Raw genomic sequence first — 18,206 nt, 5'->3', positions numbered from 1 at the left:
ATTTTGCTACTGTTATGAATCGTAATGTAAATATCTGATATGCAGGATGTATTTTCATTGTTGCAAATTGAACATAATTAAAGCATAGTGATTAATCACAAAAACAATATGTAATTATGTATGTGTTTTCCGATGGTCTTAGGCGACCCCTTGAAAGGGTTGTTCGGCCCCCAAAGGGGTCGCGACTCACAGGTTGAGAACCGCTGCTCTAAAGCAATGGTTCTGTTATGGGTTAGTGACATCATATAGAGACCTACCTCACTATTACTACTAATATTTATTGAAGTTTTATTATATGTTGGGAAATATTTGAGTACTCTGTATTACCTCATTTAATTCTCAAAGGTCAGATGGATAATGAGTGGTTCAGACAGGATGGGACCCAGCTGATCTTATCTTAGCTGCAAAGCCCACAAGCTTAATTAATTACTATTCAACTATTTCAGATTCCTTTTACACAGTACTGACATTTGTAGGAGAGGGGGCGGTGTCCATACCTGCTCCTTCTATTATTCATACTTTAAATCATTTTCCTTTGGACACTTTTCACGCATGGAAACATCCATTTTCAGTAACCACCTTTTTTCTTCCCCTTTCTCTTTTAAGCCCTAGCCTGATACTATAGGGCAGTGGTTCTCAACCTTCCTAATGCTGTGACCCTTTAATACAGTTCCTCATGTTGTGGTGACCCCCAATTTCATTGTTACAAATTGAACATAATTAAAGCATAGTGATTAATCACAAAAACAGTATGTAATTATATATGTGTTTTCCGATGGTCTTAGGCGACCTCTGTGAAAGGGTCGTTCAACCCCCAAAGGGGTCGCGACCCACAGGTTGAAAACCGCTACTATAGGGGAACCACTTCTCCCTCTCTCCCCTCATCTGTATCAGATTTTAATATGTTTATGCTAATTATAGGTTCACTTTCTTAATTTTGGACTTTACCTGTTATGTGTAGTTTTTTCATAATTAACATCTATTCAACCTTAATAGAAGAAAGAAAAAACGTTGTTCTTTTGTCAGTACTTGATTGGAAGACTTTAAGATCTCATTAAAATATTCATGGTTCCAAAAGTATTTATCTAGCTAGAAAATAATTTAAACTGGTATGTCTTACCCAATTTAGGTCTGTTCAGATCTGTATTAAAATGCAAAGCTATTCTTCCAAATACCCCTACATAATTGTATTTTTTCTCCTCCATTATAATAGTCCAGTGAGGGCGAACCTTTTGAGCTTGGAGTGTCAGCATTTTGAAAAACCCTAACTTAACTCTGGTGCCGTGTCACATATAGAAATTTTTTGGTATTTGCAACCATAGTAAAACAAAGATGTGTATTTTTGATATTTATTTTATATATTTAAATGCCATTTAACAAAGAAAAATCAACCCAGAAAATGAGTTCGCGTGTCACCTCTGACATGCGTGTCATAGGTTTGCCATCACTGTAATAGTCACTTCCTAAGGCTGCCTGCAGCCAGTCTATTTGTAGCAATTATATTCTACTCAAACCTGGTCATGTCTGTTGGTATGTCAAAGTCTGAAAAAAAAATTTTTTTTGATACAGCCATAAACATTAATGTGCTTTTGAATCTGTTGTTGCTTTTTTCTAGCTTTAAAATTTTTCACCATACATTAATTTTTTTAGTTTCTAATAAATAATAATACTTCATTTCTAATCCCAACACACTTGTAAGTGAGCAAAAGTTCAAAAAGTTCTAGTATTATGCTGATTCTAAAATGTAACTCCTTGATTTATTCTTATTTGTTTACAAGCCACATCCTTAATGGATCTTAAAGGTTATTGGTGTCCTATTGTTTGGGCAACATATTCTTTCATAGTTGTTCTTGTGTCAGTCTTATTCACTTTACAATTGCTATTTACTCTGTGCTTATCTTTATATTAATTTAATGTAAAATATATTTTGGGTAGAAATGAGGGCAGAGCCACTGATCCCCTTTTTATTTTTACTCTCTAATTTACAAATGTTTTTCAAAGTTAAAACATGGGGGTCTGATGACATTTACATACTTCCAGAACTCTTTAACTCTAGAAAGAGGTATATTCAGCTATTAATTAGGATTACTTAGAGATGCATTTCAAGTTTAACAACTGTATATACAGAATGTTTTTCAGCTTATATTTGTAATGGCTGTGGCATTTGCCTTTAGGAGAATCTTAACAGACTTTAGAATTACTTATTTTGTACCAGATACATATAAAGAAGCTCTAGAAGTAAGTGTAGGTCATGTATTCTGGGAGAGTTGTAACCACTGCAGCTCTGTAGAGTCCCTTTTAGTTTACTACATTGGTAATTAATAGGTATAGCTCTCGTTTAGCTAGAAATAATTTATCTCATTACCTATTTTTCCTGCAGAGTAAATAAATCACCTACTGATGTTGTATTGGTGAATTGTAATTGCTTGCCAAAAATGTAATTGCTGTTTTCTACAGTTTGGTTGTTAATTATGAACCAATATGAATATGGTAAACATTGAGCTCTGCTTTCTGTATGCCTGTTATTATCAATATTACTGTTATCTTAATATACATAATTAATATAGTGAAAACTCCAGTGGAGTAAAGTCAGAGCACATTTTTCTGATATAGTTTAGGGGCAATGGAAGGAGGGAGGCAAGCAGAACTCACTAATTTTTAAGAATCCTTGCAGCCCTTAAAACTTTGTTTTTCAGGAATGCAGACTTAGTATTAATCACATGGTGGGTAAAAGTCTTTTGAGGCATTATTCTACCTGTCTTTCTTTATTATTTTTTTCTAGCAGGCTTAATTCACTTTATTTTTCTTGTATATAATTATGTGGTGGCCACAGCTGGAGCCTGGGCCCTCTGCACAGACACTCTGGTGTGGGTCTTTACAAGAGGGTCAGTGAATTCCTGATAGGGAGACTTGGTGAACACGGTCTCTTTCCAGAGATCTGGGGTGAGATAGCTGTAGGTCTTAGAGATGGCATCAAAGGCGGCCTTGGCGAAGTTGCCCAGGGTGGCAGTGCAGCTCCTAGCTAAGGTATAGCAGTCGTCAATACCAGCCATTATCAGCAACTTCTTTGGCACAGAGGCCGAGACAATGCCAGTAGCCCTGAGGGCAGGGATGAGGTGTACCAGTAGAGCCACAGTGGCCAGTCACCTTGCAAGGAACTGTGTGGGGTTTGCCGCCGAGCTTGTTTCCCCAGTAGCCTGCTGCGCAGGGACAATGAAGAGCTTGGCCAGGATAATGGCTCCACGGATGGCAGTGGCTACTTCCTTTGAATCCTTAACACCCAGACCAGCATGTCCGTTGTAGTCCCCAAAGGCGACAAATGCCTTGAACCTGGTCCTCTGGCCCCCAGCACATGTCTGCTTTTGCATGGGCATAATCTTCAAGAACTCATCCTTGAGGGATGCCCCCAAGAAAGTCAGTGATCTCAGATTCCTTGATTGGCAAGGAGAATAGATAGATCTCCTCCAGGGGCTTGATCATCATATCCATGATCAGACAGCCCAGCTTGGTGACGGGGATCTACTCCTTGTCCTAGGCCTTGTCTCCACCAGCTCTGTGGCCTCGGCCCGGGGTACCGCTGCCAAATCCTCCTAATCCTCCACGGAAGTAGCTGCAACCTGCTGTTCCAGGGCTCCAGTCCTCCAGGCCCTCGTGCAGCACCGGTGTCATCCACCATTTGGCATTTCCTTGGAAAAGAATCTCTACCTTCCTTTTAAAAATACAACTTTAATGTCTTTTATTAATTTGAGGTGAACAGTTATCTTTATCCTTAATGTGATGAGAGTAAATTTGTTTGTTTGTTTGTTAATTCTTACTGAAGATATTTTTTCCATTGATTTTTAGAGAGTGGAGGGAGGGAGGAAGGGAGGGAGGGAAAGAAAGAGAGAAACATGGATGTGAGTGAGACACAGTGAGTGATTGGTTGCCTCCTACATGCACCCCGACCTGGGCCAAGAATTGAACCTGTGACCCTTTGGTGTGCAAGCCGATGCTCTAACCTTTGAGCACATCAGTCAGGGCAAGAGTGCTTATTTTTTAATGCTACTTAAAGTCAGAAGCAAAACAACTTTCTAATATATTGTGTGACTTAGATGAGAAATTTTTATACTTTGGATATGGAGGCTTTGAGATTATGTATAAGTTGAATGATGCAAAATGTTTTAGGGAGTATATTTTTAAAATTATGTACAAAGAATGATGGCTGATTATGCCAGTAGATTAACTGCTTTTTTTCTTTTGCCCACGTTTTTATCTTTTTGAGGTCTTTCTTTATGTAGCTTCAAGTTGTTGTCACTGTCATCTCACCTTGTCAGAGTTCCTTGACCATGTTTTTATTTTGCAGGGCAGATCTAGTTGCAGCAGTCTCTGATCTTTTATTTATTTTCCTTCTCTTTTGAATTTCAGTTTAAGCAGCTATAGACTTCTTGATTGACAAGTTTTTTTTTCCATTTAGCACTTCAAATGTGTTATGCTGCCCAATATATTTTTACTGATTTCAGAGAGGAAGGGAGAGGGAGAGAGATAGAAACATCAGTGATGAGACAGAATCATTGATCGGCTGCCTCCTGCGTGCCCCCTGCGGGTAGCCCACAACCCCCGGCATGTGCCTTTGACCAGAATCGAACCTGGGATCCTTCAGTCCACAGGCTGTGACGCTCTATGCTGTCCATTATCTTTTGGTCTCCAAAGTTTCTAAAGAGAAGTCATTTGGTATCCTTATTTAGGATCCTTTTATGTAATAATTCACTTATCTTTCTGCCTTCAGGATTCTCTGTGTGAATGCCTTTGAGTTCATCTCATTTGAAATGTGTTTAGCTTATTGCATATTTATATTCATGTCTTTTTATCAAATTTGGGGAGTTTTCAACCATAGTTTCTACAAATATTTTTCTCTGCTTCTTTCACCTAGTAAGTTTTTCACTGTAGTTATTGTACTTTTCAGCTCCAGAATTTCTTTTTGGTTTCTTTTTAGGTTTTTTATTTTTATTTTTTTTTTGGTCTTTATTTATACTTCTATTCTGTTCATACAACATTTCTTGATTTTTCTCAATATCTTCATTTCGTTCTTTGAGCATCTTTAAGACAGTTAAAATTTTTTTAAATATTTAAAGCTGACATTCAGTATTGTATTAGTTTCAGTTGTACAACTTAGTGGTTAGACACTAATATAACTTATGAATTGAACCCCCCCATAAGTTTAGTACCCACCTGATGCCATATTTAGTTGTTACAATATTGACTATATTCCCTATGCTGTACTTCACATCCCTGTGACTATTTTGTAATTGCCAATTTGTACTTTTTAAGACAGTTTTTAAAAAGCCTTTGTTTAGTAGATCTGCTATCGGATCGTTTTCAGGACCAGTTTCTATTAAACCCACCCACCCCATGCCCCACCCCCCTTATTTTGTTTAGCTAGCCTTACCGTACTGTTTCTTTGTATGCATTGGGATTATTCTGATTGAACACTGGGCATTTGAATCTAATAATGTGGTAACTCTGGAAATCAGATTGTCTCATTTCCCTATGGTTTGCTGTTTTTGTTACTACATTATTATTATTATTTTTCTCTGTGCCAAGGATCAGAATAAGATGAACTTAATGTCTTCTTATGTCTTTTCTGAGCCTTTCCCTGGGTATGCATAGTCACTTTCTAATTTCCCCCAAATATGTTGTTGTTTTTGCATTTAATGTCTGGCTCTCAAAATGGGAAAAAGTAAAAAAATGGTAGCTAAAATAGGGTGCTAGCCCTTTAAATACCCTGGAAGTCACTTCATTCTGATGAGAAATGACTTGCAGCAGTGAGGGAAGGTACAACAGTGGCTACACTCTTCTTTGTCTTTACCTCTGTGATCAGAAGCAGCAGTCAGTGATAAGAGCACAAATATCTGGTAGCTGTAGGACAGGATTCTTCTTATCTACCCTGGCTCCCAAGATTTGTGTACTTGCTGCTCCAGGAACTACTCCCACAACTCCCAGAAATTAACCACAATTTACCATCCATGCGTTCCCCTGGAAGTTGCAGACTTTCAGCAGACTCCAGACTTCCAACATAGTTTTATCAGACAGATTCTGCCAGTGCAGTTGTTGTTTAGGTAGGAGGACAGATTCCTGGTTCTTTGCCATCTTCCTAAAATCCTCTTTAACCCCATCTTAATTTCTATAGTGAATAACTTTGTGAAGTAGATTAAGTAGCAAGAACTCTGTATTACTATAGGGTTGAAATAATCACTAAAATATAATAGCTCTTTTCTTATTTCAGTTAGTTTTTTTTTAAGAGTTACATTAGATGCATTTGACATGTATAGTAATTTTTGGCATTTAACTTTTGACAGGTGGTTTTGGAATGTATGCTTAAAAAGGACCTCATTTACAATAAGGTCACTCCAACATTTCACCACTGGAAGATTGAAGACAAGAAATTTGGCCTTACTTTTCAAAGTCCTGCTGATGCTAGGGCTTTTGATAGAGGTATTCGAAGAGCTATAGAGGATATTTCTCAAGGTAAGTTTTTTTGACTATTAATTTGTTCATCAGTTATCTATAGTAAAGTAGGGTTACTTTAAGCAAGTCAGCTTTTGTGATATGTGATCAGACTTTGAAAGCTCACTGTAGGTGAAGTAGATAAAATAATGGGCTCCTTAGTCTGTTTCAAATTTGTTACATCACAATATATGCCAATTAAATTTATTACCTTGAAGAACCCATCAACAGTTCCCTTCAGATAATTCAGATGATTTCAAATAAGAGGTTGAGGAAGAGGGGAGCATTCAGTTTCAACTGTTAAAATCCTTGTGTATATGTTATATCAGTCATATTCTTGTTTTGGTAATGATAAAGATAAAATTTCTAATAATCAAATATCGGTATACGCCAGTTATTCTATGTCAGAACCCTTTTCTTTCTTTTTTTTTTTGAAAGAGAAATGCTTTTAAAAAAATATATTTCATTGATTTTTTACAGAGAGGAAGGGAGAGGGATAGAGAGTTACAAACATCGATGAGAGAAAAATATCAATCAGCTGCCTCCTGCATAACCCCTACTGGGGATGTGTCCACAACCAAGGTACATGCCCTTGGCCGGAATCGAGCCTGGGACCCTTCAGTCTGCAGGCCGACGCTCTATCCACTGAGTCAAACCGGTTAGGGCAGAACCCTTTTCTTTTTACCTGATTTCATTATTGACAAATATTACAACCCCATCTGTTTCTTTGTAATCTTTCCAGTCTGTTAAAATTATTAACTCTAAAGCTTGCACAAGCTTGCAGGTTTTAAAAAGAGGGAGACTGTGTATACATGTAAGACTGGCCTCTGCTTAATTAAACAAAGAAATCACATTAAAACTAATTTCTTCCCCCAAACAAGTCAAAACTTGATTTGTTTTTCTAATTATAAAGGAATATCATCTTTAATAATAGAATGGCTTCTGTATAAAGTAACTGCATCAATATTAGATAACATTGTGATTTGTATATTTTGAAGATTAGAAGAAATGAACTAATTATGAAACAGACCATAGGCAAGAACATGGAGATGCTTAGTACAAATCTGTATTAATAGTGCATGAAACTGTGGTTAAATAATTTATTTAGCTACTTTAAATATTAAGAGTTTGTTAAGCAAATAATGTTTGATTTCCAGTTAAGAAAGAAATTCTATGAAATGATAGCAGTCTTTTTATTTTTATAATCAGAGCCCGTAAATTATTTTTATGTCAGTGTTCTTGATGTTGGCTGCACAATAGAATTACCTGGGAGGCTTTTGAGAAATAGAATGACTAGTTCTCACTCCAGGTCACTTGAATCAAACTATTTGGGGAGTGGAGCTGAGGCATTATATATATATTTTTTATTTATTTTTAAGTTCCTAGACATTTCAAATGTGATAAGGAATTGTTATCCTAGCTGAATGATTATATTATGAATGTACAAAAACAAATGAATATGCATCCTCAGATTCTCTAGCAGATGTTGTGGTTCTCAAACCACTACAATAAACTTTAATTAAAAAAATGCCTGGTGCCCTTATGCCTCACCTAACAGGCGTTTCTGACATTGTTGGGTTGGTACTGTACTCTAGTGTTAGTTTCCCAGTTGATTCTGCTATTTAGCTAGTGTTGAAGAACCAGTGCTTTAAAGAGAAAATCATTATCTATGGCTGTTAAAATTTATATGATTTATGTTTAAGTTTTGAATTACTTTGAAGCCTATACTTATGTCCCCATAAGAACACACTTTCACTAGGGTCAAATAGATTGAGTTTAATGTTCAAAAAGGCAATTTATAAGGAGAAATTTACAAACTCCTAGTCAGGTAGAATAGACTGCTACTATATTTAGTCGATCTTATTATTTGTAAACATTATTTTAAATATACTGGTTGACCTTATTACCAGTTACTATATAGACTTTGAACAGTCTCATTAAATTTCTCTTACTTATTAGCCTTCTATAATAATAAGGAAAAACTTATTGCAACCCTTTTCAAAGGACAGATTTCTCATCTCCATGCTAGCTATGTCTCAAGGGTAGCATAAACTCAGAATTCATTGCTAGGAGAAATCCCTCTTTATGAATTTGTTAGAACTAAAGGCTCTCTTGAACATAATAAAAATGTATACAGAGACATTGATGCGTAACGGTCAATAGCAACAATTGGCCATTGACTATTAATAGTGAATTAAGGCTCATTTATTTTTACTATAGCAACTAAAATCCTACTTCTGGGTACTAAATACTGTTTCCTGGATCAGAGTATTTAGACAGATTGAGGAGATCACACATGGACATTATCTAACACCAGAGGAGTGTGGTGCACATGGTTTACCTAGGTCAGCGGTTCTCAATCTGTGGGTCGCGACCTCTTTGGGGTCCGAACGACCCTTTCACAGGGGTCGCCTAAGACCATCAGAAAACACATATATAATTACATATTGCTTTTGTGATTAATCACTATGCTTTAATTATGTTCAATTTGCAACAATGAAAATACATCCTGCATATCAGATATTTACATTACGATTCATAACAGTAGCAAAATTACAGTTATGAAGTAGCAACGAAAATAATGTTATGGTTGGGGGTCACCACAACATGAGGAACTGTATTAAAGGGCCGCGGCATTAGGAAGGTTGAGAACCACTGCTTTAGAGGCTGGGAGGTCAGTAATTAGGAGGGGAGACCTTTTTTGAGAATGGGAGGGGGAGGATTTTGAATAATAAAGATGCTCAGGACCTCAAAGAACTTATGAATAGGTGTTTGAGTATTTTGGAGAAATCAGGAGCAGGGCTTGCTGTAAATAGTACACTTTTCACACACAGAAAAACATCTCTTTGTAAGTAATTGGGAATTTACCTGCAGAAGAGGAAAACAATCACTTTATTCTCTGTTCTTTTAATCAAGGGGCGCGTATGAGTGGCCAACATCAGATTGGTTGCCAGGCAGCCCAGAATGATCTCTGATCAGTATCCTGTAGTATTATAATGACATAATCAATTAGTCAGTAATACTAAAATCTAAGACAAAAAGTTTAATTAAACTTTTCCCTGTTTTCTTAGGATGCCCAGCATTAAAAAATGAACCTGAAGGAGCAGATGATGACTTACAAGTAAGTAGTTGGCTTGAAAGACTTTTTTAAACATAAAGGATATAGAGCAGGGGTGGGGAACGTCCGGCCCGTGGGCCATATAAGGCCCTCGAAATCATTTGGTCTGGCCCTGCCAAGGCATTGGGGGTGAGTTAATTAAATGTTTGGCCAAACTTAGCAGGCTAATTTTTAAGTTGATAATTTTGTATGGCCTGCGAATGATGTCATCAATATCCAAATGGCACTTGGCAGAAAAAAGGGTCCCCACCCCTGAAATAGAGGAAATAACTAGCCTTAATAAATAAGTAACTCATAACTTTTTAAGAAACTTTCTAAGGCACTGTATTTGTCAAGAAATACAGAGAAGCAGAATCAATAGTATGTGTAAATGTATGTATGTACATAACATATATAGAGAGAATGTTGTTTTGGTTTGGATACACACACACACACATTGTTTTTTGTTTGCTTTTGAACGAATTGGCCCACGTGATTATCAAGTTCAAAAGCCACAGGATAGGCAGACATGCTGGAAGTTCTGTCACTCATTGATGTTTTGGTCTTGAGTGGAAAGGCAGTTTTGAGACAGACTTCCTTCCTCTTTGGTGGACCTCAGTCTTTTTTTAAAATGTTTTTATAATGAGGCCCACCAACTCTATGGAGGGTAGTTTTCTTTCCTCAGAGTCTACTGATTTAAATGTTAGTCACATGAGAAAATTACCTTTACAACAACATTTAGACTGGTGTTTGACCAAAGAGCTTGGCATCATAGGTTAGACAAGTTGAGACATAAAATTAACTATCACAGATACCCCACCAGTTAGGAAGGTACTTATATAAAAAATTCACTGAAAAGGCATTGCAAATTGTTAATAAGCATATGGACACCCTTCTGTTTTATCTCACTGTTAATCAGCAGGTAGCTTAAGTTAACACATTTTAGTTAACCTACTGACCAAAGGTTTAAAAATTGATAATATATCCCATATTGTGTCTGTCCATGAGATTGACAGATTAATGTTGTGTTGGAGAAAATGTAGATTGTTAGATTTTTTCTAGAAAGCATTTTGGTAATTGTATTTTTTTAAAAATATATATTTTATTGATTTTTAACAGAGAGGAAGGGAGAGGGATAGAGACTCAGAAACATCGATGAGAGAGAAACATCGATCAGCTGCCTCCTGCACATTCCCCACTGGGGATGTGCCCGCAACCAAGGTACATGCCCTTGGCCGGAATCGAACCTGGGACCCTTGAGTCCCCAGGCCGGTGCTCTATCCACTGAGCCAAACCGGTTAGGGCTGGTTAATTGTATTAAAAAGCCTTTAATATAGAAACATGCCTGTTTATCCAGTGCATCAATTTCCAATAATCTGTACTAAGGAAATAGAGATGTGCAAAAATTTTTTATGCCCAGATTTTTGAGGGTGTCTATATAAAAGATTGATAATAAAAATAAGTTATCTAAAAGAATAGGAATGGTTGAATTTATTAAGATATATTTTTTATACAACTATTAAAATTTTATGAATTTACTTGCACTATATTAAGTAATAAAACACAGTTTTATGGTGTTATCATTACACAGCTAAAATGTTAAATATTTCTGTTAGTTACTTTTGGATTGTGAGATTCAGAGCTACATGGCTTTTTTATTAATACTTCTCAGTGTTTTTTAAGTTTTCTGCAGTAACTTAATATTTTTAGAATAATACTGAATGAACCCAAATTTGTATGGTTACCTTGTACTAATAACAGGTTTTTTACATTGTAAAAATAGTTGTGAGCTAAAGACATGGAAAACTGTTTTATGCACATTTGCAATCATAAATTGTTATCATCTCATCCATGATAACCACCATACTATATTTAAGCTTTTAATTTTTTTAAATTTATCTTTATCATTGAAAGTATTACAGATCTCCTCTTTGTTTGTTTGTGGGGTTCCCCCTCACCATTTAACCCCTCCAGCCTGTACCCGCCCTTCCCAGGCCTTCATCCACTCTATTGTCTGTGTCCCTGGGTTATGCATATATGCAGATAAGTTCCTCTGTTAATCGCTCCTCTCCTCTGCCTTCCCACTGAAATTCATCAGTCTGTTCCATGCTTTTATGTCTCTGTTTCTATTTTATTCATCAGTTTATTTTGTTAATTAAATATGAGTGAGATCATGTGATACTTATCTTTCTCTGACTGGCTTATTTCGCTTAGCGTAATACTCTCTTGAGTTGTTGTTTTTTTCTAGACATAAATCTGTACATACATGTATTATATTATTATACTGTAATCTGTTTTTTCCACTTAAATTACATAATGTTTTTTGTTCTAAATATGTTTTCAAGTTTAATTTTCAATGGTTTGTTTTATGTAATTTGTTTATATTAGAAGTATCTTAATTACTAGTTCTCCTATTGTACATAAAGAGTTTATGTGTTTAAATATTTGAATCTGTTTATTTTATTGATGGTTAATTATTATTTTAAAAAATACAGTAAGTTGGATTTAATTGGGTATAAGAAACAAGAAATAAAATGCAAAATAAATAAATTTTCAAGGTTCCATTTTGTTCTTGTTTCTATCAAAATATGGGACTAGAAATAGGGAAATATATTCTGAATTGCTCCCTATGATGAAAGTAAATTTGGTTAAAGTTCAGCTTAAAAAGGTGGGCAAAAAATGTAGGCATCATTCATTCATAGGGTTGCCAGAAGTTGAGCCAACTCAAAGATATAACACACATTAAAAAAAGATTTAGATATTATTCACTCATTCATAGAATCGCCAGGAGTTGGAGCCAACTCAGTGACATATAACACACATACAAAAAAGCAGAGGAGAAATACTCAGAGGCTAGTAAATATGTGAGGTAAGTTTTTCAAGACTTCCTATTTGAACAATTTTAAGAAGAATCAACATCCAGAATTAAAACTACCAAGGAAGACTCATAACTTTACCTTATTATTTCATGATATGCCAAAGTTTTTGCATGCCATTCTTATTTTGGAATAAGATGTTGGAAGTATAAAGTATTCATTTAACTCAGCAATTCTTAATCTTTTTTCATTTCATTGCACACATAAGCTAATTACTAAAATTTTGCAGCGCACCAAAAAATGTATTATTTTTTGCTGATGTGCCAGAAATATAGGTGTAATTTTGGTTTATTTACACTGGACGGCTATTGTTGTGTTTGCTGTCATCATTTTTTATTTGACATTCTAAGGGAAAAGGCAGCGAGAATCAGTGATCGGCTGCCTCCTGCATACCCCCTACTGGAAATCGAGTCTGCAATGTAGGCATGTGCCTTGACTAGGAATCGAACCTGGCTCATAGGTCAGCGCTCAACCACTGAGTCACACTGGTGGGGCGAAATTGGCTTTTTAACTACTTTATTAGGGTAAAGTACATCTTGTTTCATAACTCACCTATGGGGCCCAGCATAAACATTTTGAAATTATTTTTAGTACAAATTGACTGATTTATGGTAGTGGTTATGTCAGGTTTACTTTATTGGTCATTATTTGCAAAAGCAACTAAAATGGTTTTAAAAGAGTAACTCATTATCTAAGTTTTTAAGCCTAAAGGAGGTAATAGTTGTTATATTTAGATCAGACTTGAGGTAGTAAGAGGAAGAGATCTCAGATTTCATGTGTTTGGCAAGTAGAAAGATGATACCTAATTGATATGAAATGAAAAGTTGTCCTATCTTTTCTTTCTGCTACTGAGAGGTATTTGACTAACTTATCCTTCTTTATAATTGGGTAATGTCATTTCTGAGCCAAAATGATTAAAAGGTTTGTGATTTATATTGTTTAAAGTTATTTTGTTATAGGCTAGGATGATACAAATTGTTCGTATACTAATTTTCAACGTTGGTAACATTTTAATAAGGCTCTATATCTGAAAACTAAGTTAATAGATAGGTTTATTTAGTTCGCTAGGCCTTTTTTAAATTCTTGCATGCTGTTTTTATTTATTTTTTTAAAAATATATTTTATTGATTTTTTACAGAGAAGAAGGGAGAGGGATAGAGAGTTACAAACATCGATGAGAGATTGATCAGCTGCCTCCTGCACGCCCCCCACTGGGATGTGCCCGCAACCAGGGTACATGCCCTTGACCGGAATATAACCCGGGACCCTTGAGACCGCAGGCCAATGCTCTATCCAGAACCGAACCAGTTCAGCAATTCTTGCATGCTGTGTTTAAATACATACTTTTTTAAAGAGCACTATCAGGATCAATCTTTTCCATTTCGATTGTGTTTTTGTTAGGATTTTTGTTTGTATTGGGGATGGTGGTGGTTGGAATTCAAGTAGCATAAATCATAAAATTTGAACCCACATGATCTGGCTTCACAGTCTTTGAATTTTAGCCCTTATATCATGTAACAGTACTACTAATTATTTAACCATTCACATTCCATTCAACATTTACTTTATTTTCCACAGCCTTTTACATTAATTTTTGTTGGTATTTCTGAATGTGATGTTTGAATTAGATTCTAGAAATAGATTTGTCATTTAGAGGATTGTATAAAGATTTATATAGTTATCAGGAACTATGTAACTACTGCCTATTTACTCAGATTTGGAGACAATAAACAATCTCTGAAAATCTAATACAATTTTTAAGTCAAACTAAAGTTACATTAGGAAGGTAGTTTAGTTTTTCTGTTTATTAATTTAGGGTGGAGGACTTGTTTTCCTTTTCTGTTTTTGCTGGGCATTATATATTGGTACATTTCTCATATTCCTTTCATATTGTTTCATCACTGATTACCGTATTCAGGTTGCTTAAACAATATACTATAAATGCTGTTAATGTTTTCAGACAAAGCTCATAGACAAATGCAAAATTTAAAACTCAAGGTTTATTCTTATCTTTAATCAAATGTAACTTAAGAAATCTAATGAATGAATGGGAGGCAATTATAATCAGGTCTGAAATGAATTTCTACTGGATGCTACTCTAAAATGTTCATAGTGGTTTTGTTAAGTTCATGGAATTGTTAATCATTTTTTCCATTTTCTATGCTAAGTTTGCATAATTTGAGTATACAATTTTAAATGCCAAAAATAACTTTGGTTGCATTTTCAGCATATGCAGCGCTGAAATATAAAATTTCTTTATCAAATAACATTTAAAATTTTTTGATCATTCTAAAGTAAACACATAGTATAATCATTAAAAACATCTATCGTTGGATATGACTCAGCCACACCTTTTGAAACCTGTGATTTGTGATATACAAAAAGGAAGTTTTTGAGCAATAAATAGACTGTGATATTTACTTTCTCATACTTAATTGGTTATTTATTAGGAAACATACATTCAAAAAGGCTTGCAGAACAACACTTAAGTTTTCTCTGTGTCAGGATTACTACAGGAAGAAGAGCAAAGGTGGAGAGAACCAAATTTTGTTTTTATTTACTTCACAGCTGTCATCTAGCCTTGTGATCTAGTAGAGAGCTACAGCCCAAATTGTTTTATCGTTTTACCTGGCATCCTTTTGCCTCTACACACAAAATTGCCATAGTAGTCTTGGAAAAAGAAAAAGCTAAACAATCTCTTAGCAACCATACGAGAATAATTATTATACCAGCCTCTGAGAGTAAAACATTAAAGTTGGCAAGGGTTTCTCTATAGATAATACAGATGAGTCGATGCCAGCACAATACTGAAAGCATTGAATGTGCTTTTGGTAGCATAAATCATAAAATTTGAACCCACATGATCTGACTTCATTTTTAAATGCTGAAGATCATGCAACTGTATGTACAGTCCTTGTGCATATGATGTATTACATTTTCTAGTCTTGTGGAAGATTTTTGGCACTTCCCACCACCTAATTTAAGATTATGTCCATGTTCCCGTAGTAGTTTTTTTTAAAGGGTTATAATCCATTAAAAAAAAAAAATTCAAACTTGACTAAACCTGAACACATTTTACTCATTTGTACAAAAATTAAGAAAGTGTTTTGGTAATTACTAATTTTACTTATGAAAATGGTACAGATAATCCTTTTGGAAAATAACACTAAAAATGTTTTTCTTAATGGTATTGGAAAAGATTGGTAAATGATAATGCCCAGTGTGAGCAGAGATGTGAGGAAATGGTTCTTCTTTCATATACTACTGATCGATTCTCTTTGTAATATAATTGGAATATATGCATATCCTTTAGTCGGTAATATTATTTATAGGAATTAATCCTAATGAAATAATACTACCAGTCCACCAAGATGTATTTATAAGGAGGTGCGCATTGCTATGTATGTAACAAAATATTGGAAACAATCCAATGCTCATATGTATATATTGCCTATGGAATATATAATATATAAACTACTAAACTTCTTTGTAACCATTTCAAAGCACTTGTATATATTTATATATTGACATGGGAAGAGATTTATGATAAATTATGAAGTAAAAAAGGTACTATGTGGACTCTAAAATAAAATGGAATCAATATATGCATAGAGATTAAACATAACTTGCATTCAGAATTCTAGAAAGATGTAATAATAGCTGTGTAGCACAGTTCTTGGTACATACCTTTCTTTTTAAGGTGCAAAAGAGCACTTTAATTGTAATTGAAAGCTCATTATAATTAAATATCTCTCTCACATGGAACGGTTAACCTTCTAATGCTTCCTAAGTTACGTTCTGTAAGTTTTTCATAAAGTTGATTTTTTTAATTATTATTTTGACATGGCTCCCTAATCATGTACATTTGAGTTTTGGGAATTGCTATTGAAGTGTGGTAGTGATACATTCTTATTGATCTGCTAAATACTTGTTAGAGTGAAAGTATCTAATTTTTTATTGTTGTTTTTATATTCTGGCAACTAATGAGTTGGGGATTGTTCCCATTAGGCAACTGCTGAAGAGAATATTCCCAGTTCTCGAGTGAAAGATCATCTTTTCCAGCAAGAGACCGTTGTTACCAGTGAGCCTTATAGAAGCTCAAGACCTTCTCCCTTTGAAGATCTAAATGCCAGAAGAGTCTACTTGCAAAGCCAAGCCAGTCAGGTGAGAAGATAAATATTTTCCAGTATGTTATTCATATGTATAGAAGTTGGGTGTGTTAGACAAGGGTTAAGGCCATCTGCTCTTCACCAGGCAAAATAAACAAGCAACAATAGAAACCCAGGAGAAGGTGCTTTATAATGAATCAAATCCAGAATTAGATAATAAATATATAGGCATAAAGTTCTTTACAGATTTAATAATTGAGCCATAAGTTTGACTTTAAAATCTTCAGTGACAAAGGATAATTGTATTAGTACAGTTCTTTTATACTATGTGAACTTGAGTAATTTAATTCATACCCACTATGTGTCTACAAAATCAAAGTTGTTTTAAAGTATCTGCTCTTCTTGATTGGTGTTACCTATAATATCTATTCGTGTTCAGTGATATAATGGCTATCTGTGCCTAAATACCAGCTGATTTTGTTGTTGTTAATCCTCACCAGAGAATATTTTTTTCCATTGCTTTTTAGAGAGATTGAGAGGGAGGGAAGGAGGAAGGGAGGGGGGGGAGGGAGGGAGGGAGGCATCGATTGGTTTCCTCCTGCACACACCCGTACTGGGACCGGGGATCAAAACTGCAACACAGGTATACCTGCCCTTAACCAGGGATTGAACCCACGATGCATCAGTGCATGGTCTAACTCTCTAACCACCGAGTACACCAGTCAATTGATTCTTATTAAATGGTTCTCATTTGACCTGAGGGCTTCAGGCATGCAATTTATTAGGGAAGAAATTTGCATACACTGTATAGATAGTGAGACAAATCAAATGAACAACATGATAAAGCATTTAGTTTAACTAATTGTTTTATACCGTATGAAAGACTCCGTGCTTTAGAGTTGAGGGATAAAAAGGAAAATAAACCTTTTTTTTCCTTTGGTGTCTTTTCTAAGGGTTTCTAGTGGGGTATTATATACATGCTCATGGTGTTGCAGTGTGCACAGGATAGACATTGAACTTACTGTGAAAAATGAGTAATTGCCCTGGCTGGTTTGGCTCAGTGGATAGAGCGTCGGCCTGCAGACTGGAGGGTCTCGGGTTTGATTCTACTCAAGAGCACATGCCTGGGTTGTGGGCTCGACCCCTGAGTAGGGGGTGTGCAGGAGGCAGCCAATCAATGATTCTCTCTCATCATTGATGTTTCTATCTCTCTCTCCCTCTCCCTTCCTCTCTGAAATCAATAAAAAATATAAAGAAAGAAAGTGAGTAATTTTTCCTGGTATGCCTAAAGGATGGGAACAGTTAACCATTTACAAATTACAAGGGTGGGGCTGGCAATAAGGATTGGGGAAAAGGACACAGGAATGGGAGGATGCGTGTTTTAGAGTGAGTGTATTAACTCATTCTGTCATAACAAAATACCACACACTAGGTATCTTAACAGAAATATCTTGAGTTCTGAAGGCTGGAAGTCCCAAGATTAGGGTGCCAGCCAGCATGGTTGATTCCTAATGAGGGCTCTCTTCCTGGATTACAGATAGCTGCTGCTTCCTGTGTCTTCACCGGGCAGAAAGGGAGAGCATTAAAGTCAGCAAGCAGACTGGTGTCTTTTCTTATAAGGGCATTAATCTCCTAGGACCA

General features: G+C 35.5%; 1 protein-coding gene and 1 pseudogene across 3 annotated transcripts in view; one reads left to right on the top strand and one right to left on the bottom strand.

Moving 5' to 3' along the window:
• SPRED1 (sprouty related EVH1 domain containing 1) overlaps positions 1-18,206 on the top strand; it is a gene marked incomplete at its 5' end in the record, with an annotated part of 129,530 nt that overhangs the window by 80,525 nt on the left and 30,799 nt on the right. For both annotated transcript variants that reach the window (XM_081090536.1, XM_081090535.1), the window contains 3 exons: positions 6,336-6,504; positions 9,555-9,604; positions 16,465-16,620. In XM_081090536.1, the coding sequence (XP_080946662.1) occupies positions 6,336-6,504; positions 9,555-9,604; positions 16,465-16,620 (375 nt within the window). The remainder of the gene's footprint in view (positions 1-6,335; positions 6,505-9,554; positions 9,605-16,464; positions 16,621-18,206) is intronic.
• LOC308527611 (small ribosomal subunit protein uS5-like) lies at positions 2,887-3,489 on the bottom strand (annotated as a pseudogene). The gene has a single exon. The product of its transcript is annotated as a small ribosomal subunit protein uS5-like (transcript).

Source organism: Myotis nattereri (assembly GCF_964212035.1).
Source record: "Myotis nattereri genome assembly, chromosome: 1".
Classification (NCBI taxonomy): domain Eukaryota; kingdom Metazoa; phylum Chordata; class Mammalia; order Chiroptera; family Vespertilionidae; genus Myotis; species Myotis nattereri.
The sequence above is the reverse complement of the archived record's forward strand: the minus strand, read 5'-3'. Positions and strand labels throughout refer to the sequence as shown.